The following is a 19,152-nucleotide window of genomic DNA, read 5'->3' on the forward strand; positions in this document are numbered from 1 at the left end:
AGGCCTCTCACCACATGATTTTCTATCATGTGACCTCAACACAACCTTTTAAGAAACTGTATGTTGACCCAACATTTTTTTTTTTAAACAAAAATCACAAATTCTATTGGAGTCCATAGTAGAGGCCCTAGATTTGGTTGGTGGTAGAGGACAGTGTTCAGAGATCTCACCAGGGAGGATAGGACATTTTGTGAGGTGTCAGGTTAATCATGCTAAGGACTTCTGACCTTGAGACAGATAGTCTTGCCATGAGTGCAAGACTGGAGGGAAGGTGGCCCGTTAGGGATGGTTGCAGTTCAGTAAGGACAAGGGTGATAGCAGCTTGTGAGATATACTCTTGTTTCCTGATTCCGTAATATTTGTCAGTCATGTTTAAGAGTGATATTAGGCTAATACAGCTGTTCTCAACCTGTGGGTCGCGACCCCTTTGGGGGTCGAACGACCCTTTCACAGGGGTCGCCTAAGACCATCGGAAAACACATATAATTACATATTGTTTTTGTGATTAGTCACTATGCTTTAATTATGTTCAATTTGTAACAATGAAATTGGGGGTCACAATAACATGAGGAACTGTATTAAAGGGTCGTGGCATTAGGAAGGTTGAGAACCACTGGTCTAATATCTTCTGGAGGTCAGTAATCATATATTTTTACTCTAAAATATCTGAAGAGCTGTGTGTCCCAGCCCATGCTTTTGTAACACAGCATGATGATGTCTTATTTCCAGTGTACACATATTTTCTTTCATTTACTGTATCTTACGAATTCAATATTTTTATTTCCCTGGTAACCTAATGGGAAAGTAAATTATATTAATTAGCTTGTACCATGAAAAGTTCTCCCCTTACTTTAGATATGTTATCCAGGATACATTCTCTTCTACTGTTTGGTTGTTGTTGCTACTACTTGACACTCTGGTGACATTGTTACATTAAGGAATGGTAAGGAAATTAGGGCCTGTTAAGTTTGCAGCTGCATTTTATGGTCATTAAAGAATGTTGATCTCTGTAAAACATACTAGTATTAATTCTTGAAATAGTGAGGAACCTTCCCTCCCAAGTCTTAAGCAAATTTAGCACAAGGTAATGACGATGGTGGGTTGATGCTGATGAAGAGCCTGCTTTTCAATAGTGAAGAATGAATGAAAGGTGATGCTTTAAATACAGCTGACACATTAAAGGGTATTATTAATGGTCTCTTTTTGAACTCACCACTTTTATTTGTATCCCTGTTAAGAAATTTATTATTTCTTTTTCCTTGTATTTATTAATTCATTTAAAAAGTATTTATCTCCTTATGAGACATGCCATATGTAACATGCATAAGTATTTACCCACAGGCAGGTTAGAGTATAGTTCTGTTCAACACACATGCTAAATATAACATGTATTATAGTTAGACATGTATAGGCCTACCTAGTTGCAGATATAGGCCTACCTAGTTGCAGATGTGTGTGTCTTACAACTACTAATTTGTTGCATTGCATTCAGTATGCAGTAAATATTTTTGAAGGAAGGAAGCTGGACAGTTGAAAAGATTTCCACCTCCACTAGGGAAAAGCAGCAGATAAATTTGTTGACTCCTCATTGGAGTCAGCATCATTCCTTTGGTTCAGCTTAAGGCTTACTGTTCTTAAGTTAGCATAATATAGATGATGCTAGATCACCCATAGGACAGTTTAAAATTCACTCAATCAGCTAGATGTTTTGCCTCACCTTTTTAAGGTGTTAAATCTCATTTCAAAGAAAGTCGTGTGTGTGTGTATAAACATCTGTCTTTTTGTCAGTAATATTGAAGAAGACTGATTTATTTAGCAAAAAATTGATTTTTATTTGTAATTATTATTACCTGTTATAACTTGGGACTCATTTTTTTTTTTTTTAATAGGCGAGTGGCCGAACTTTTTATGTTTGATTTTGAAATCAGTGGAATCCATCTAGACAAAGAAAAGGTAAAACTTTCCTTTCTGTTTTTTGGGTTCTCTTGTTTTACTAATATTTAATTAGTATCGTTGTTGCTACAGTCCTCATATACAGCTTGAATTTGCATACTGTAAAACTGCTTAGATAATTTATATTATGAAATTCTCCTAAAGGTTGTATTTGAATGTAGTCCTCTCCAGAAGTTGGCCTGTCACCATGATAATTTAGAATTAAAAATGACTTTAGACAGTAGGGATGATTTAGATGGCTTGGAATTAGGATGAGATGGGCAGTATCAAGAAAGACAAGGCAAATGAGTGAGGAAACTGACACCATTGAAGATTAAGATCTGGAGGTAGAAGTACAGGGATATCATTAAGACCTTTACATAGGTATATTTATTCATATTATAGATGTCTTTGACAGATTTATACAGTTTTGTTCCTGAAGCAGTATGTATGGGTTGTGCAATGTTTAAGCTGATACTAGCGAGGCCTTCTATATTGTCAAGACTTCTCATTTTACAGGTGTGGAAACAATACAGTGTTTTATTCAAGTTCCCATCCTTAGTTTCCAGGACTCCTAACCCTGGCCACTGCTCCTTCCAGACATAACATCTTAAGAAACTGAGTGCCTCATTTCAATATCAAGTTCCAGGTTGGAAGAATGGGGGTGACTTGACCACCACTGAAAGACTTGCTTGCTCCACAGTATCTCCCCTACATGCCTGCAGTCTAGACTACTATAGTTATGCTTTATTTAAAAAAAGTTTTTCTGCCGGGGTCCAACCCCAGCAGGTCCAGGGGTTCCCAAAGGCGTAGACGGAGTCGGCGAAGAAGGAAGGACACGGAGACAGTGTTCAGTTGATCAGCAGCCTAGCCAGGATCTCCAGCCAGGATCTCCAGCCAAGTTCTGGTCTGGATCTCCAGAGAGGTTCTGCTGTTTATTGTCTTGTTACATCCGTATTTATACCAGTTGATTTTAATCCTGTCAATTTCTATTACAAAGGTTAGGGCGTTTCTTATCTCCATTCCAGGGAGTAAAGATTATGTAGCTTAAGCATGATTGTTTGTAGTTAAAGTGATTAACTACCCGCCTGGCACTTAGTTAAGGAGTTTCATCCCCTCCCTAACTTCAGGGAAAAATCCCTGCCTGGAGAAACAACCTTTCTCGGAGAGGTGACCTTGGTTAAAACACACAGTGCTAAGGGGAGCAAACATATTAAGAACAGTATGCTATATACGCCAGGTCCCTTGAAACATATGCTGTGCAGATGTTTCTTTCCTGCAGCGACTGTGTCAAGCAGCAAGGATGGACCGGCTTCCGGCATTTTTCCTAATAAGTATAATATAAAGCCATTTAACCGATTAATAGAGATTAGTTTATTAGAGTATCTTGAAAAATAGAGGGCTAGGTTTTGGGATATATAACATATAGAATAGATTATGTCATTTTAATTGGTGCAGGGTTTGAGCAATGCAGAGGCTGCTCATACATGACTCCTGGCCTAACCCTAAGCCCAACATCCACAAGGCTAATAGGCTATACTGTAAATTCACATTGCCTAGAATGGACACATTTTCCCCTCTCCAAGTCAATTGTTTACTTCTCTGTACAGTGATACCACCATTCTCAGAGTCATTCAAATAAAATTTTAGAGTCAGTTTGCATTTTTTCCACTCCCAATATTCTCATATCTTAATCAGTGACCAAGTTCCTGGATTATTCCTTTAGAGCTTCTCCTGCATCTGTCTGCATCCCCCCAAAAACTCATCTTGATCCTTATCACCAAATCCCTGGGCTGTCCTACAGTCCATTGTCTTCCTGACACTCATTATAATTAACAGCAGTTAAGCATTTGCTATTTAAAGCATATATCGCTCATCAGATCTTTTATATATATATATATATTATTGATTTTTTACAGAGAGGAAGAGAGAGGGATAGAGAGCTAGAAATATCGATGAGAGAGAAACACCGATCAGCTGCCTCCTGCACACCCTCACTGGGGATGTGCCTGCAACCAAGGTACACGCCCTTGACCGGAATTGAACCTGGGACCCTTCAGTCTGCAGGCCGATGCTCTATCCACTGAGCCAAACCGGTTAGGGTTCATCAGGTCTTTATAACAAATTTGAGGCTGGTGCTACTATTATTCCTGTCTTATAGATGAAGAAACAGACATCTAGAGGATATGTGATTTATACAAAGTTACAGAGCTAGTAGGTTGCATATTACGCACAGATGGGGCAAAAGTAGTTTTACTTTTATATTATGGAAAATAATGCAAAAATTAATAATAATAATACAAGAATAAACTCTGTGTTTCATGTACCCACAACTGTAAATCTACTTTTGCCCCACCTGTATGTCAAACACTCTAGAGCCTATTCAGCTAGCCCTTCCTACAGTTCTAACTGACAATGGTCAGTCTACCTGTCTGAACATTGGAATCATTTCCTTCAAGCATTGACTTGATTGTTACTCTCCTGTCCAGAACCTTTCAGTGACTTCCCATTGTCTATTGAAAAAGTATAATAAGCTCTCCCTGTGCCTCAGTGAATTCATGATACTCTGTCCTTCCATTTGTGGTTCTGTGTCATCCTCGTCTGCCTGCTCACCAGGTTTGTCCCCCTAAAGTCCCTGTTAAGATTCATCTTCAGCCGATGGTGTCTGCAAAGCTTCATCAATCTCCGAGGTGGAATTCTGTATTCATATGAGCTCATATTTTACTTATTTCATGCACCTGACATTTATCTTTAACTGCTTTTTATTGAAGTTGTTATTATTATTGCATCTAAATTATATGCTTCTAAAGGATAGAGTATGTGGATCATATTTTTAATGCATACCAGTTTTGGACTTAATAAAATATTGAATGAATATATAATGAATCATAATAATGCCTGCTAATATTAATCAAGTTTGATGTCTTCAGGAGGAAGGCTGTTGCTGAATGATTTAATCATTTTATTTAATCCTCATGAAAGATCTTTTTGAAACTTTACTAAAAAGTATTATGTGTCAAGTCAAGGTCAGTTTCACCAGTATTAAACTTGTTCTCTTACTTTTTTTTTTTTTAATTCTCACCCGAGGATATTTTTTACCCCATTGATTTTTTTAGAGAGAGTGAAAGGGAGGGGCAGACACAGACAGAGACAGAGAAACATAAATGTGAAAGAGACACAGGTTGGTTGCCTCCTGCACATGCCCTGACCAGGGACAGCCCTTGACCAGGAATCAAACCTGGACCTTTCAGTCCATGGGCCGACGCTCCAACCACCCAGCCAAACTGGCCAGGGCTATCTTATGTTTTTATAAAAATAGCTGCCCTTCCTAGAAAGTAACTCCCTGGGACCCATGGACATTAAATCTCTCTCTTGTAACTTCTATGTCTGTTCTCTAAGGTGCTCCGCAAGGATGGGATAAAAGAAAAATGTTACACTTTTTAAAAGAAAGATCTTGAAATAAACCCAAGAACATAATCTACAAATCGTAGTTTTTTTCTTATTTAATTTGGAAGGTCTCACTGAATATAATTTACAAGTTTGAAATTAAGGGAAGTATATGTTTTTAGTGATTATGTAATAAATAACAATTTCATAGACTTTTTAGAGTATAGAGTACTGCTCATTTAGTTATCTCAAGATGATGAAATGCCTAGCAGATTGTTGGTGAAGTCGGGAAGTAAACCCACTTTTTATTTTTCCAGATAAAGAGTTATTTTTTATTTATTTATTTTTTCATAGTAAAGGCTTTGGGGAAAATTTTTGGATCCTGGAATTTTTCATCTTTTCTGTTATTCCATTTATTACCATTAGGTGGTGCTAATTGGCCATATCAGAAACAAAGTAAGTGTAGAGAAATCTGGACTATAAAGATGTTGGGATATCTGAAAAATTATTTTTCACATAAAGTTTGAATTTTCTATATTGAAAATGTTTGGTTATTAATATATACTTAGTTTTTAGCATCTTATCAAATGTACACCTGCATCATATATTTATTTTAAAAATATGTTAGTGCTGCTTAGTCATTTTTTAGGGTTTTAGTATAGTTTAGAATCTGTTAATAGCTATTGACTCCTTTTCCAGAAAGACTTCCATTTGTCATGAGCCCAGGTCCAGGTGCCTGTTTAGTTTTCTAGTAAAAACTGAAAATTTATCTCTTGTCCTCCGGTAGACCTGAACTATAGTTAATATTTCATTCGAAATATTTGTGTCACCCCTTTGATACACATTTTTTCCATAGATTGTGTGTCCTAAAAGTGTTACTGCCAAATAAAATTCTCATAGATGTGCCAACACCCTCTCCAACATCACCTATGGTTATCTGAGGACCAGACAGTGAGAGTCTGACAGTGAGGGCCAGGCACAAAAGAGAGAATATGTGGTCCTGGCCTTATGGGCTCTAGTCTAGTTCTCACCACTCCACTGCTGTCGTTCTCTAGATACCAAAGTATTTGCAAAATTCAGAACTCTTAAAGTGTTCCCCCTTCTGGAAGTTATCTACACTTTGTGAAGAATTTTAATAATTCCTTTCTCCTCACCTTTTTAGTATAATCTTCTAAGATAGTATATTTTCTCACCTACATTTCAAATACTTAATTTTTAATCTAAAAATACTTTTAAACATTGTATTGACTAGATTCAACTACAGTCTCTTGACTAAGAGGTCTTTTGGGGGCTAGGGAAAGATTCTGTACTTCCTAATATTATTCATCTCAAAGATTAGTTATATAACCTAGACATAAAATAGAACTCTAGAAATTATCTAAGTCTTAAAGCATGGAAACACTGTACAACATAGGATAATCTTTTTGTCTAGATATTAAATGTCTATCAAAAATAGAATTAACATATTGCAAGTATGTTATACATTTAGTACATAAATAATATATTCAATATTCATTTTATTATTTAATACTAGAGGCCTGGTGCACGAAATTCATGTGGGGGGGGGGTGGCGGTCCCTCAGCCCGGCCTGCACCCTCTCCAATTTAGGACCCCTCAGTGGATGTCTGACTGACGGCCCTGCAGAGATGGGGCCTACACCGGCAGTAGAACATCCCTCTCGCAATCCGGGACTGCTGGCTCCTAACCGCTCACCTGCCTGCCTGATCGTCCCTAACACTTGCCTGCCTGCCTGATTGTCCCTAACCACTTGCCTGCCTGCATAATTGCCTCTGCTTGCTGGCCTGATCACCCCCTAACTGGTCTGCTGCCAGCCTGGTCCCCCCCTAACTGCTCCCCTGCCAGCCTGGTCGCCACCTAACTGCCCCCCTGCCATCCTGATCGCCCCGTAACTGCCCCCCTGCCAGCCTGGTCACCCCCTGATTGTCCGGAAGGAAGTCGGATGTCCAGTCAACCCGGCCTAATTAGCATATTATCCTTTTATTAATATAGATCTTATGAAACTATAAATCAGATATTAATGTTGATTTACTATCTTTATAGACATCTATATGTTGTATTTAATAGACATCTACCAGGTGTACTGGTTAATAATGCATATTTTTTTCAATAGGTGGAGTTACACATATGTTGATATATATGCGATTTGATATGTATGCTAATTTGTTGTATTGACAACAAGCTTCTAAACTTCCTATGTCAAATTTTCTGAAGGTGTTAACATCATAGATATTTTTATTCTTTTTTTCATGCCAAAAAAAGAGCATTTGCAGGAAGTTTTAATTTATTACTTTATTTTGAAGAGAAGTGCTGCTGAAGCTTACGAGAAGTTTATGGTGAACATGTTCCATCTCAAGATACTTGTGAACTCTGGTTTAAATGCTTTAAAAGTGATGACTTCTCTGTGAAAGACAAAGAACGTCCAGGTCAACTGAAAAAGTTTGAAGACCAAGCATTATTGGATGAAGATGTGTGTCAAACTCAAAAACAACTTGCAGAAAGATTAAACGTTGCTCATCAAACAATTTCTGATGGTTTACAAGCAATGGGAAAGATTTTAAAGGAAGCAAAATGGGTGCCACATCAACTGAACAAAAAGCAAATGGAAAACCGAAAAGTCATCAGTAAAATGTTGCTTCAATGGCAAGAAAGAAAGTCTTTTTTGTATCGAATTGTGACTGGTGATGAAAAGTGGATTTATTTTGAGAATCCCAAATGCACAAAATCATGGGTTGATCCAGGTCAACCATCAACATCAACTGCAAGGCCAAATCGCTTTGGAAAGAAGACACCAAATGCTCTGCATTTGGTGGGATCAGGAAGGTGTGGTGTATTGTAGGCTTCTAAAACCAGGTGAAACCGTTAATACTGATCACTGCTGACAACAAATAATCAATTTGAACCACGTTCTGATCGTGAAACTACCAGAATGGGCCAGAAGACACGGCAAAGTAAATTTGCTTCATGATAACGCACCATCACACCCTTCAAAACCAGTTAAAGACACATTAAAAGATCTTGCCTGGGAAGTATTTACCCACCCACTGTATTCACCAGACCTTGCTCCTTCTTTTCAGATTACCACTTATTCTGATCGATGGCACACACTTTCTGAGCAGCATTTCAAAACATACAAAGAAGTGGAAAATTGGGTCTCTGAATGGTTTCCCTCAAAACAAGAAAAGTTCTATAGGGATGGTATCCACAAACTACCTGAAAGATGTGGGGGATGTGTAGCTAGTGATGGACTTTACTTTGAATTAAGCCCTTTTGATGATTCTCTTGAAATTATGGGTTTTCTTTGATTACAAAATCTGCATTATTTACTGGTATACCTGGTATATGGTTATTAAATTAGTTGTACAATATTGTTTAAATGCCATTAAATAACTTTTACTTCCCCTCTCCCCCCCTTATAGCGTAAAAGAGCAGTGGACCTGAATGTTAAAATCTTGGATTTGAGTAGTACATTTCTTATGGGAGCCAACTTTCCCAACAAGATTGAGAAGCATCTCTTACCAGAACACATTCGCCAGAACTTTGTACTTGCTGGAGATCATGTAATTGTTGATGGTCTACATGCAGAATCACCAGATGACTTGGTATGTGTATTCCATTTTCTTATAGTTCAGATCCCATTTGTGTGCTGCTACTGTCTTAAACCAAGCCCAGATTCAGTGATAATATAATACTACCATTACAAATACTTCAGTGTTGTTAAAATTTTTAACTTTGCGATTATTAATTCCATAAATGGTTTGAGTGATGAAAATGGTTTAATTATTCATGTCTTATGAAGAACTCAATTTTAAAGTATGATAAATAATAATGATTTTCTTTTCTTTTTTTAATCCTCACCCAAGGACATGTTTTTACTGATATTAGAGAGAGAGGAAGGGAAGGAGGGAAGGAAAAGAGGGAGGGAGGGAGAGAGAAAGAGAGAGAGAGAGAGAGAGAGAGAGAGAGAGAGAGAGAGAGAGAACATCCATGTGATAGAGAAATGTCAATCGGTTGCCTCCCATAATGCTCCGATAAGGGATCAAACCCACAACCTAGATATGTGCCCTGACCAAGAGTCGAACCCACATTTTGGTGCACAGGACAATGTTCCAACTGACTGGCCACCTAGCTAGGGCTGAACTACAGATTTTTAATGCCTATTAGTCATCACTTCACCTGGTTAAAGGTGCTTTATGGCACATGGGTTACATACAATTTTGTCTGACCATACCCCAACAGAGAACTGTAGTCAAATATGTTGTATCTCATACTAGTTTATGAGTCTAAAAGCTTTATTTACCTTGTGCAAACCATTATTTTATTTTTATAGCTAGGATCACTTGAAGAATAAAGTGGTGAGAGTTAGCCTTATTATTACTGCATAGGCTATATATTTGTATCATGGTATTTATATTTTTTATCATTTGCTGTTTAAATATAGGTGCGAGAAGCTGCTTATAAAATTTTCCTTTATCCCAATGCTGGTCAATTGAGATGTTTAGAAGAATTGCTCAGGAACAGAGATCTTCTGGCAAAGTTAGTAGGGTATTCTACGTATTCACACAGAGCTCTCCAAGGAACAATAGCTAAAAATCCAGGTAAGCCTGTTTATCCAACTTTTTTTTTTTTTTTTTTTTTTTAATTTTTATTGCTTAAAGTATTACAAAGGGTATTACATATGTGTCCATTTTATCCTCCCGCCCTAGACAGTCCCCTAGCCTCCCCTATCCCCCAGTGGCTTATGTCCATTGGTTATGCTTATATGCATCCATACAAGTCCTTTAGTTGATCTCTTACCCCCCTACCTCCTGCCCCCCAACCCTCCCCGGCCTTCCCGCTGCAGTTTGACAATCTGTTTGAGGCAGCTCTGCCTCTGTATCTATTACTGTTCAAAAGTTTATAATGGTATCTATTATCCATGAATGAGTGAGATCATGTGGTATTTTTCCTTCATTGACTGGCTTATTTCACTTAGCATAATGCTCTCCAGTTCCATCCATGACGTTGCAAATGGTAAGAGTTCCTTCCTTTTTAGAGCAGCATAGTATTCCATCGTGTAGATGTACCACAGTTTTCTAATGCATTCATCTACTGATGGGCACTTAGGCTGTTTCCAGATCTTAGCTATGGTGAATTGTGCTGCTATGAACATAGGGGTGCATATATCCTTTCTGATTGGTGTTTCTGGTTTCTTGGGATATATTCCTAGAAGTGGGATCACAGGGTCAAATGGGAGTTCCATTTTCAGTTTTTTAAGGAAACTCCATACTGTCTTCCATAGTGGCTGCACCAGTCTGCATTCCCACCAGCAGTGCACAAGTGTTCCTTTTTCTCCACATCCTCTCCAGCACTTGTCGTTTGTTGATTTGTTGATGATAGCCAGTCTGACAGGTGTGAGATGGTACCTCATTGTTGTTTTGATTTGCATCTCTCGGATGATTAGTGACTTTGAGCATGTTTTCATATGTCTGTTGGCTTTCTGAATGTCCTCTTTTGAAAGGTGTCTATTTAGGTCCTTTGCCCATTTTTTGATTGGATTGTTTATCTTCCTTTTGTTAAGTTGTATGAGTTCCCTATAAATTTTGGAGATTAGGCCCTTATCAGATATGACATTGGCAAATATGTTTTCCCACACAGTGGGTTTTCTCGTTGTTTTGTTGATGGTTTCTTTTGCTGTGCAGAAGCTTTTTATTTTGATGTAGTCCCATTTGTTCATTTTCTATTTAGTTTCAAGTGCCCTAGGAGCTGTATCAGTGAAGAAATTGCTTCGGCATATGTCTGAGATTTTGTTGCCTTTGGATTCTTCTAGAATTTTTATGGTTTCCTGTCGTACATTTAAGTCCTTTATCCATTTTGAGTTTATTTTTGTGTATGGTGTAAGTTGGTGGTCTAGTTTCATTTTCTTGCATATATCTGTCCAATTTTCCCAACACCATTTATTGAAGAGACTATCTTGGCTCCATTGTATGTTCTTGCCTCCTTTGTCAAATATTAATTGAGCATATTGGTTCGGGCCGATTTCTGGGCTCTCTATTCTATTCCATTGATCTATATGCCTATTCTTGTGCCAGTACCAGGCGGTTTTGAGAACAGTGGCTTTGTAATACAACTTGATATCTGGTATTGAGATCCCACCTATTTTGTTCTTTTTCAGGATTGCTGCAGCTATTCGGGGTCTTTTTTTATTCCAGATGAGTTTTTGGAGAGTTCGTTCTAGATCTCTGAAGTATGCCGTTGGTATTTTAATGGGAAGTGCGTTGAATTTATAGATTGCTTTGGGTAGTATGGACATTTTAATGATGTTGATTCTACCAATCCATGAACACGGTATGTTCTTCCATCTGTTTATGTCTTCCTCTATATCTTTTTTCAACGTCCTGTAGTTTTCTGAGTAGAGGTCTTTTACCTCTTTAGTTAAGTTTATTCCTAGGTAGCTTAATTTTTTTGGTGCGATGGTAAACGGGATTGTTTTTATAATCCCTCTTTCTGAAAGTTCACTATTGGTGTATAGAAATGCCTCAGATTTCTTGGGGTTAATTTTGTATCCTGCTACATTGCCAAATTCATGTATTAAGTCTAGTAGCTTTTTGATGGAGTCTCTAGGGTTTTGTATGTATAATATCATGTCGTCTGCAAATAAGGACAGTTTTACTTCCTCTTTTCCAATTTGGATGCCTTTTATTTCTTCTTCTTGCCGAATTGCGATGGCTAACACTTCCAGTACTATGTTGAACAGGAGTGGTGAGAGCGGGCATCCCTGTCTTGTTCCTGTTCTTAGGGGAAATGGTGTTAGTTTTTGTCCATTGAGTATGATGTTGGCTGTGGGCCTGTCATATATGGCTTTTATTATGTTGAGGTATGATCCTTCTACTCCCACCTTGATGAGAGCTTTTGTCAAAAATGGGTGTTGAATTTTGTCAAATGCTTTTTCTGCATCAATTGATATGACCATGTGGTTTTTTTCTTTCAATTTGTTTATGTGATGTATCACGTTTATTGATTTGCGGATATTGTACCATCCTTGCATCCCTGGGATAAATCCTACTTGGTCATGGTGTATGATCTTTCTGATGTACCGCTGGATCCGATTTGCTAAGATTTTGTTGAGGATTTTGGCATCTATGTTCATGAGGGATATTGGCCTGTAATTCTCTTTCATTGTGTTGTCTTTACCTGGTTTTGGTATTAGGGTGATGCTGGCTTCATAGAATGAGCTTGGAAGTGTTCCTTCCTCTTGAATTTTTTGTAGTAGTCTGAGGAGGATAGGTTTTAGTTCTTCCTTGAATGTTTGGTAAAACTCCCCTGTGAAGCCGTCTGGTCCTGGGCTTTTGTTTGCTGGAAGCTTTTTGATGACTGCTTCAATTTCTTCCATAGTTATTGGCCTGTTGAGGTTATTAGATTCTTCCTGATTGAGTTTTGGAATGTTGTATTTTTCTAGGAATTTGTCCATTTCCTCCAGGTTGTCTCATTTGTTGGAATAGAGCTGTCCATAGTATTTTTTAACAATCGTTTGTATTTCTGTGGGGTCTGTTGTTATTTCGCCTCTATCGTTTCTGATTTTGTTTATTTGGGTCCTCTCTCTTTGCTTCTTGGTGAGTCTGGCTAGAGGTTTGTCAATCTTGTTTATCCTTTCAAAGAACCAGCTCTTGGTTTCATTGATTTTCTGTATTGTTTTTTTGGTCTCTATGTCATTTATTTCTGCTCTAATCTTTATTATCTCCTTCCTTCTGCTCACTCTGGGGTTTTCTTGTTGCTCTCTTTCTAATTCTTTGAGTTGTAGAGTTAGATGATTTACTACCATTTTTTCTTGTTTTTTGAGATAGGCCTGTAGAGCTATAAACTTCCCTCTCAGGACTGCTTTCATTGTGTCCCATAGGTTTTGGATTGTTGTGTTTTCATTGTCATTAGTTTCCAGGATGTTTTTAATTTCTTCTTTGATCTCATTGGTAACCCAATCAATATTTAATAGCATGCTATTCAGCTTCCAGGTGTTTGAGTATTTTGGGTTGTTTTTATTGTAGTTTATTTCTATTATTATGCCATCGTGGTCTGCGAAGACGCTTTTTATGATTTCAATCTTCTTGAATTTGGGGATACTTTGCCTGTGACCCAATGTATGGTCTATTTTTGAATATGTCTTATGAGCATTTGAGTAGAATGTATATTCCCTGGCTTTGGGGTGAAGTGTTCTGAAGATGTCTATTAAGTCCATCTGATCTAGTGAGTCATTTAGGATTGCTGTATCTTTGCTGATTGTTTGTCTAGAGGACTTATCCAGTGTTGTCAGTGGTGTATTAAAGTCCCCTACTATGATTGTATTGTTGTCGATCTCTCCTTTGATATCTTCCAGGAGTTTTTTTATGAATTTGGGTGCTCCTGCATTGGGTGCATATATGTTTACCAGGGTTATATCCTCTTGTTGTATTGATCCCTTTAGTATTATGAAGTGGCCTTCCTTATCTCTTGTTATGGCCTTCACTTTGAGGTCTATTTTGTCCGATATAAGTATTGCTACCCCAGCTTTCTTTTCCTTTCCATTTGCCTGAAAGATATTTTTCCATCCTTTCACTTTCAGTCTGTGTGAGTCCCTTCTAATGAGGTGGGTTTCTTGTAGACAGCAGATGTATCGGTCATGTTTTTTTATCCATTCAGCCACTCGATGTCTTTTGTTTGGAGCATTTAGTCCGTTTACGTTTAAAGTATTATTGAAAGGTACTTGTTTGTAGCCATTTCTGTTTTTGTGTGGGTGTTTTCTTTCTGAGCTTTTTATTTCTTATTTTTATACCAGTCCCTTTAGCATTCCTTGCATTGCTGGCTTGGTGGTGATAAACTCCCTTAGCCTTTTTTTGTCTGTGAAGCTTCTTATTTCCCCTTCAAGTTTGAATGATAGCCTTGCTGGATAGAGTATTCTTGGATTCAGTCCTTTGCTTTGCATCACTTTGTAAATTTCTGTCCATTCTTTTCTGGCCTGATGTGTTTCTGTTGAGAAATCATTTGACAATCTAATGGGAGATCCCTTGTATGTAACTTTCCGTCTCTCTCTTGCAGCCTGTAAGATTCTCTCTTTGTCCTGAACACTTGCCATGGTAGTTATGATGTGTCTTGGTGTGGGTCTTTTCGGGTTCACCTTGTTTGGGACTCTCTGGGCTTGTGTGACTTTTTTCTTCCCCACCTCAGGGAAGTTTTCTGATATTATTTCTTCTAATAGGTTTTCTAATCCTTGTTCATCCTTCTGTTGTTCTGGTACCCCTATTATTCGTATGTTGTTTCGTTTCATGCTGTCCCAAAGCTCCCTTAGGCTCTCCTCCTGTCTTTTAATTTTTTTCTCCAATTGCAGTACATTTTGGGTGTGTTTTGCTTCCTTGTCTTCTAATTCACTAATTCGGTCCTCTGCTTCTCCTAGTCTACTGTTGATACTTTCAATGGAGTTTTTCATTGCAGCTATATCACTCTTCCTTTCTTCTTGGGTCTTACTTAAGTTGTTGATTTTTTCATCTGTTTCTTCTAGCTTCTTCCATATGTTATCGATTTTTTCATCTGTTTCTTCTTGCTTCTTGAAGAGGTTGTCGATTTTTTCCTCCATCCGGTTTATGCACTCTAGGACCCTTATTCTGAATTCTTTTTCTGTCATGTTGCATGCCTCTGTATTACTTAGCTGCTTTTCTGGAGAGTCCTCCTTCTCTTTCTTTTGGGGGTTTCTTTGTCTACCCATGTTTGATCTCACTGACATATCTAGACATTGAGTCGTTCAGTGGTTGCTCCCTTGGTGGCAGTGACTCCTTGGTCTGTGGTTGCTCTTCAGGCGGTTGCGGTAGCAGCTGCTCTTCAGTTGGCAGCAGCTCCTCTGGTGGGTGCTGTTCACAGCTGTGGTGGCTCTTCTGGCTGGTGTGGCGAGGTTTCACGTACAGCTGCTGTTCCTCAGCAGAGGGTGTGGTGCTCAGGAGGTTGCTGTTGCTTGGATCTGCTGCGTTGATTTAAAGGCACAAAATACAACACAACAAGGCACCACGTACCAGGCACTATACACGAATATAGTCACGATATTAATAACCCCAAATAAAGGTGACCACCTGAATTAAGAGAATTAGGGGATAAGGAAGAAGGAAGAGAAAAAGATAAAAGAGAAAAAAGAAAAGAAAAGTAGGGACCAAAAAAAGGAGTGCAAAAATGAAATTGGGAAAAAGGAGGGGGGAAAATAAAAGCGAGAAAAGAAAAGAAAAGAAAAAAAAAAAGAGCGAAAAGAGAGATTGAAGTGGAAGGGGGAAGAGACTTTTTTATATGAGGAGAATACTCCTATAGAACAGCCATTAATCCCAACAAATTCCAGCAACAGCTCCCTGGAGATGAATGCAAACTAGAAACAACCAATAATATAACGATGAAAATAGAATGGAGAACACTAATCCCAAAATAAAATAAAGAGAAAATAAAATGGCACTTTAAAAAAAAAATGGTAAAATGGTAGCAGTAATAATACTGGTTAAAAATAAGAAGGTAGTAATTAAAAGGGTAAAATCAGGTGATGGAAAAAGAAGAAAGAAAAAAAAAAAGAAAAAAAAAGAAAAAAAATTGGTTTCTTAGTTAAAAGGTGAAAAAAGAAAAGAAAAAAAAATTGCAGTAGTGAAGGTGCTTCGGTTCTTCTATTCTTCAGTTTGGCTCGCCTTAGACCTGCCAGGTATTCAGGAGAGTGTTGAGTTTCCTTGCGATACACTGTTCCTCTGTGTGTAAACCACAGTCCTTATTTTAAAGCAAGCCGCATTTGTTTCCCAGACTGCCTTATTTTGTGTTTAGCAAAGAGTCAGTTTGTGGGTCAGCCTCTGGTGGCAGTGTTCTGGGGTTGGCCTCTGAGGCTATAGGGCCTCTCTGTCCAGTGGAAGTTCACTGCCCAGAGCTGGCTGCGTAATAGTTACTGGCGCTGTGTTGTTGCTGGGATTGAAAATCCCTCTATAGGCCAGACCCTGTTAACTCCCAGGGACTGATCAGGTTATTTTAATCCTTGATCTCCTACAGGGTGGAATCTGGGTGTGGCTGTGCTCCTTGCCTGGGGGCTGGGGGGAGGAGTCTCACTCTCTGGAGAGGATGGCTGCCCCAGTCCTGGGCTCAGGGGTGTCTCAGCACTCAATTCGCTGCCACCTCTCCCGGCCCCCCTTCTCTCCTCAGTCTCTCCCCAGATTCCACTCCTCCGCACCCTCTCCCTCTCTTCAGCACAGGTGAGTGTCTGTATCTGAAATGTCCCATGAACAGGATTCAGTGAAAACAAACAAACAAACGCTGGCCGCGGAAACGGGAAAGGCTTGGTTTCTGTAAGCTTCTTCTCTTACCGGGACTGCATGGTCTGGTCAGCTCTTCAGGCTGCCCCCTTTAGGCTCAGTCCTCCGTGATCACAGAACCCAGCTCTCAATTCCCCCGGCGGCGCCAGGAATCCCGCGGTTCTCCTTTTCCCAGTCAGGGGCTGTGCCTGTCCCAAGGGATGAGGCTGTCTGCCACGCGGTCTCCCTCCGACTCTCTGGGCTCAGAGGTCTGGCAAACTTTCCTGCCCAAATCCCTGGTTTTTTTACCTTTCCAGGGGAGTTCTGCTCTTCCCAGCTGCAAACCGTCTCACCAGCTGAGCAGTTTCGCCAATTCGGGGTGGATGTTACTAGTTTCAGCTGCTCACTCCATTTGCTCCGGGACAGGACCTGGGACGCTTCTGCCTATACCGCCGCCATCTTCCATCTCCTGTTTATCCAACTTTTAAGGACAAAATAGAATTTTTATGGAACTAAACTTCTGACCTTAAAGGTTTTTCTTTGAATTATTTTGAAATATAGTTGACATACCATATTATATTAGTTTCAGGTGTACAACATAGTGGTTCAGTGATCACCATAATAAGTCTAGTAACCATCTGTCACCATACATAGTTATGATATTGTGTACTCTATTCCTTATGCTGTATATGATGTCCCATGACTTATTTTACAACTGAAAGTTTGTGTTTCTTAATTTTCTTTCCCTTTCCCACCCACCTTCCTCTGGCACTATCAGTTCTCTGTATCTATGAGTGTATTTCTGTTTTGTTTTGTTGTTCTTTTTTTTTAGATTCCACATATAAGTGAAATTACACAGTATTTGTCTTTCTCTGTCTGACTTGTGTCAGTTATTATAATAATCTCTAGGTTCATCCATGTTGTCTAAAATGGCAAGATTTCATTCTTATTTTTATAGCTTAGTTATATTCCATTATATGTACCACAACTTTTTTCTGTCCATTCATCTATCAATGGATATCTAGGTTGCTTCCATGTCTTGCCTATTATAAACAACTAGAGGCCTGGTACACAAAAATTTGTGCACTCGGGGCGTCCCTCAGCCCGGCCTGTGCCCTCTCTCAGTCTGGGACTCCTTGGGGGATGACCACCTGCTGGCTTAGACCCGCTCCCCAGGGGATTGGGCCTAAGCTGGCAGTCAGACATCCCTCTGGCAGCCCGGGAGCCCTCGGGGGATGTCCACTTGCCAGCGGGGAGCAGGCCTAAGCTGCAGTCGGACATCCTTGGCGCTGCTGAGGAGGTGGGGAGGCTCCCACCACCACTGCTGTACTGGCAGCTGGCAGCCTGGCTTGTGGCTGAGCAGAGCTCCCTCTGTGGGAGTGCACTGACCACCACGGGGCAGCTCCTGCATTGAGCGTCTGCCCCCTGGTGATCAGTGTGTGTCATAGTGACCAGTCATTCCCAGTCATTCTGCTGTTAGGGACAATTTGAATATTACTCTTTTATTATTATATAGGATAGAGGCCTGGTGCATGGGTGGGGGCTGGCTGGTTTGCCCTGATGGGTGTCCCGGATCAGGGTGGTGGTCCCGCTAGGGTGCCCCGTCAGCCTGGGTGAGGGGCTGAGGGCCGTTTTCAGACTGGCCACACCCCCTTCAAGGAGGGGGGTCCTGCTGGGGTGCCTGGCCAGCCTGGGTGAGGGGCTGATGGCTGTTTGCAGGTTGGCCACAGCTCCTTCAGGGTTGGGGTTCCCACTGGCGTGCCTGGCCAGCCTGGGTGAGGGGCTGATGGCTGTTTGCAGGCTCGCCACAGCCCCTTCAAGGTGGGGGTCCCCACTGGGGTGCCTGGCCAGCCTGGGTGAGGGGCTGGTGGCTGTTTGCAGGCTGGCCACAGCCCCTTCAGGGTGGGGGTCCCCCTTGGGGTGCCTGGCCAGCCTTGATGAGGGGCTGATAGCTGTATGCAGGCTGGCCACAGCCCCCAGCCACCCAAGCTCCCAGTGGAGGCTGGCTGGAAGCAGGTATCTGGGGTTTATTTATCTTCTATAATTGAAACTTTGTTGCCTTGAGCGGAGGCCACAGTGGGCCAGGGCAGGCGGGAAGCTTGGCTTCCTCCATCGCTGGGTCAACCAAGCCTCCTGCTTGCTCCAGCTCCGTGGCTGCCAGCCGCCATCTTTGTTGGGTTATTTTGCATATAGTCGCTCTGATTGGCTGGTGGGCGTGGCTTGGGGCATGGCAGAGGTGTGGTCAGTTTGCATGTTTCTCTTTTATTAGATTAGATGCTGGTGTGAACATAGGGGTGCATATATCTTGAGTTATGGCTTTTGTTTTTTTCAGATGTATGCTCAGAAGCGGAATTGCTGGGTCATATGGTAGTTATATTTTTAGTTTTTTGAGGAATACCCATACTATTTTCTATAGTGGTTGCACCAGTTTACACTCCCACCACGGTGAATGAGGGTTCCCTTTTCTTCACGTCCTCAACAACACTTGTTATTGGTTGTCTTTTTTATAATAACCATTCTGACTAGTGTGATGTGATATCTCATTGTGGTTTTAACTTTAATTTCC

General features: G+C 40.1%; 1 protein-coding gene across 7 annotated transcripts in view; it reads left to right on the forward strand.

Annotated features, from left to right (window-relative positions):
* Positions 1–19,152, forward strand: part of LOC118650845 (mitochondrial intermediate peptidase) — a 261,908-nt gene that overhangs the window by 23,365 nt on the left and 219,391 nt on the right. For 6 of the 7 annotated variants that reach the window (XM_036299303.1, XM_036299306.1, XM_036299305.1 and 3 more), the window contains 4 exons: positions 1,890–1,953; positions 5,746–5,775; positions 8,757–8,939; positions 9,779–9,935. In XM_036299303.1, coding sequence (XP_036155196.1) covers positions 1,890–1,953; positions 5,746–5,775; positions 8,757–8,939; positions 9,779–9,935 — 434 coding nt within the window. The remainder of the gene's footprint in view (positions 1–1,889; positions 1,954–5,745; positions 5,776–8,756; positions 8,940–9,778; positions 9,936–19,152) is intronic. The other variant, XM_036299304.1, reaches the window with a different exon arrangement.

The sequence above is a fragment of the Myotis myotis genome, unplaced genomic scaffold (assembly GCF_014108235.1).
Source record: "Myotis myotis isolate mMyoMyo1 unplaced genomic scaffold, mMyoMyo1.p scaffold_m19_p_3, whole genome shotgun sequence".
NCBI classification, from domain to species: Eukaryota; Metazoa; Chordata; class Mammalia; order Chiroptera; family Vespertilionidae; genus Myotis; species Myotis myotis.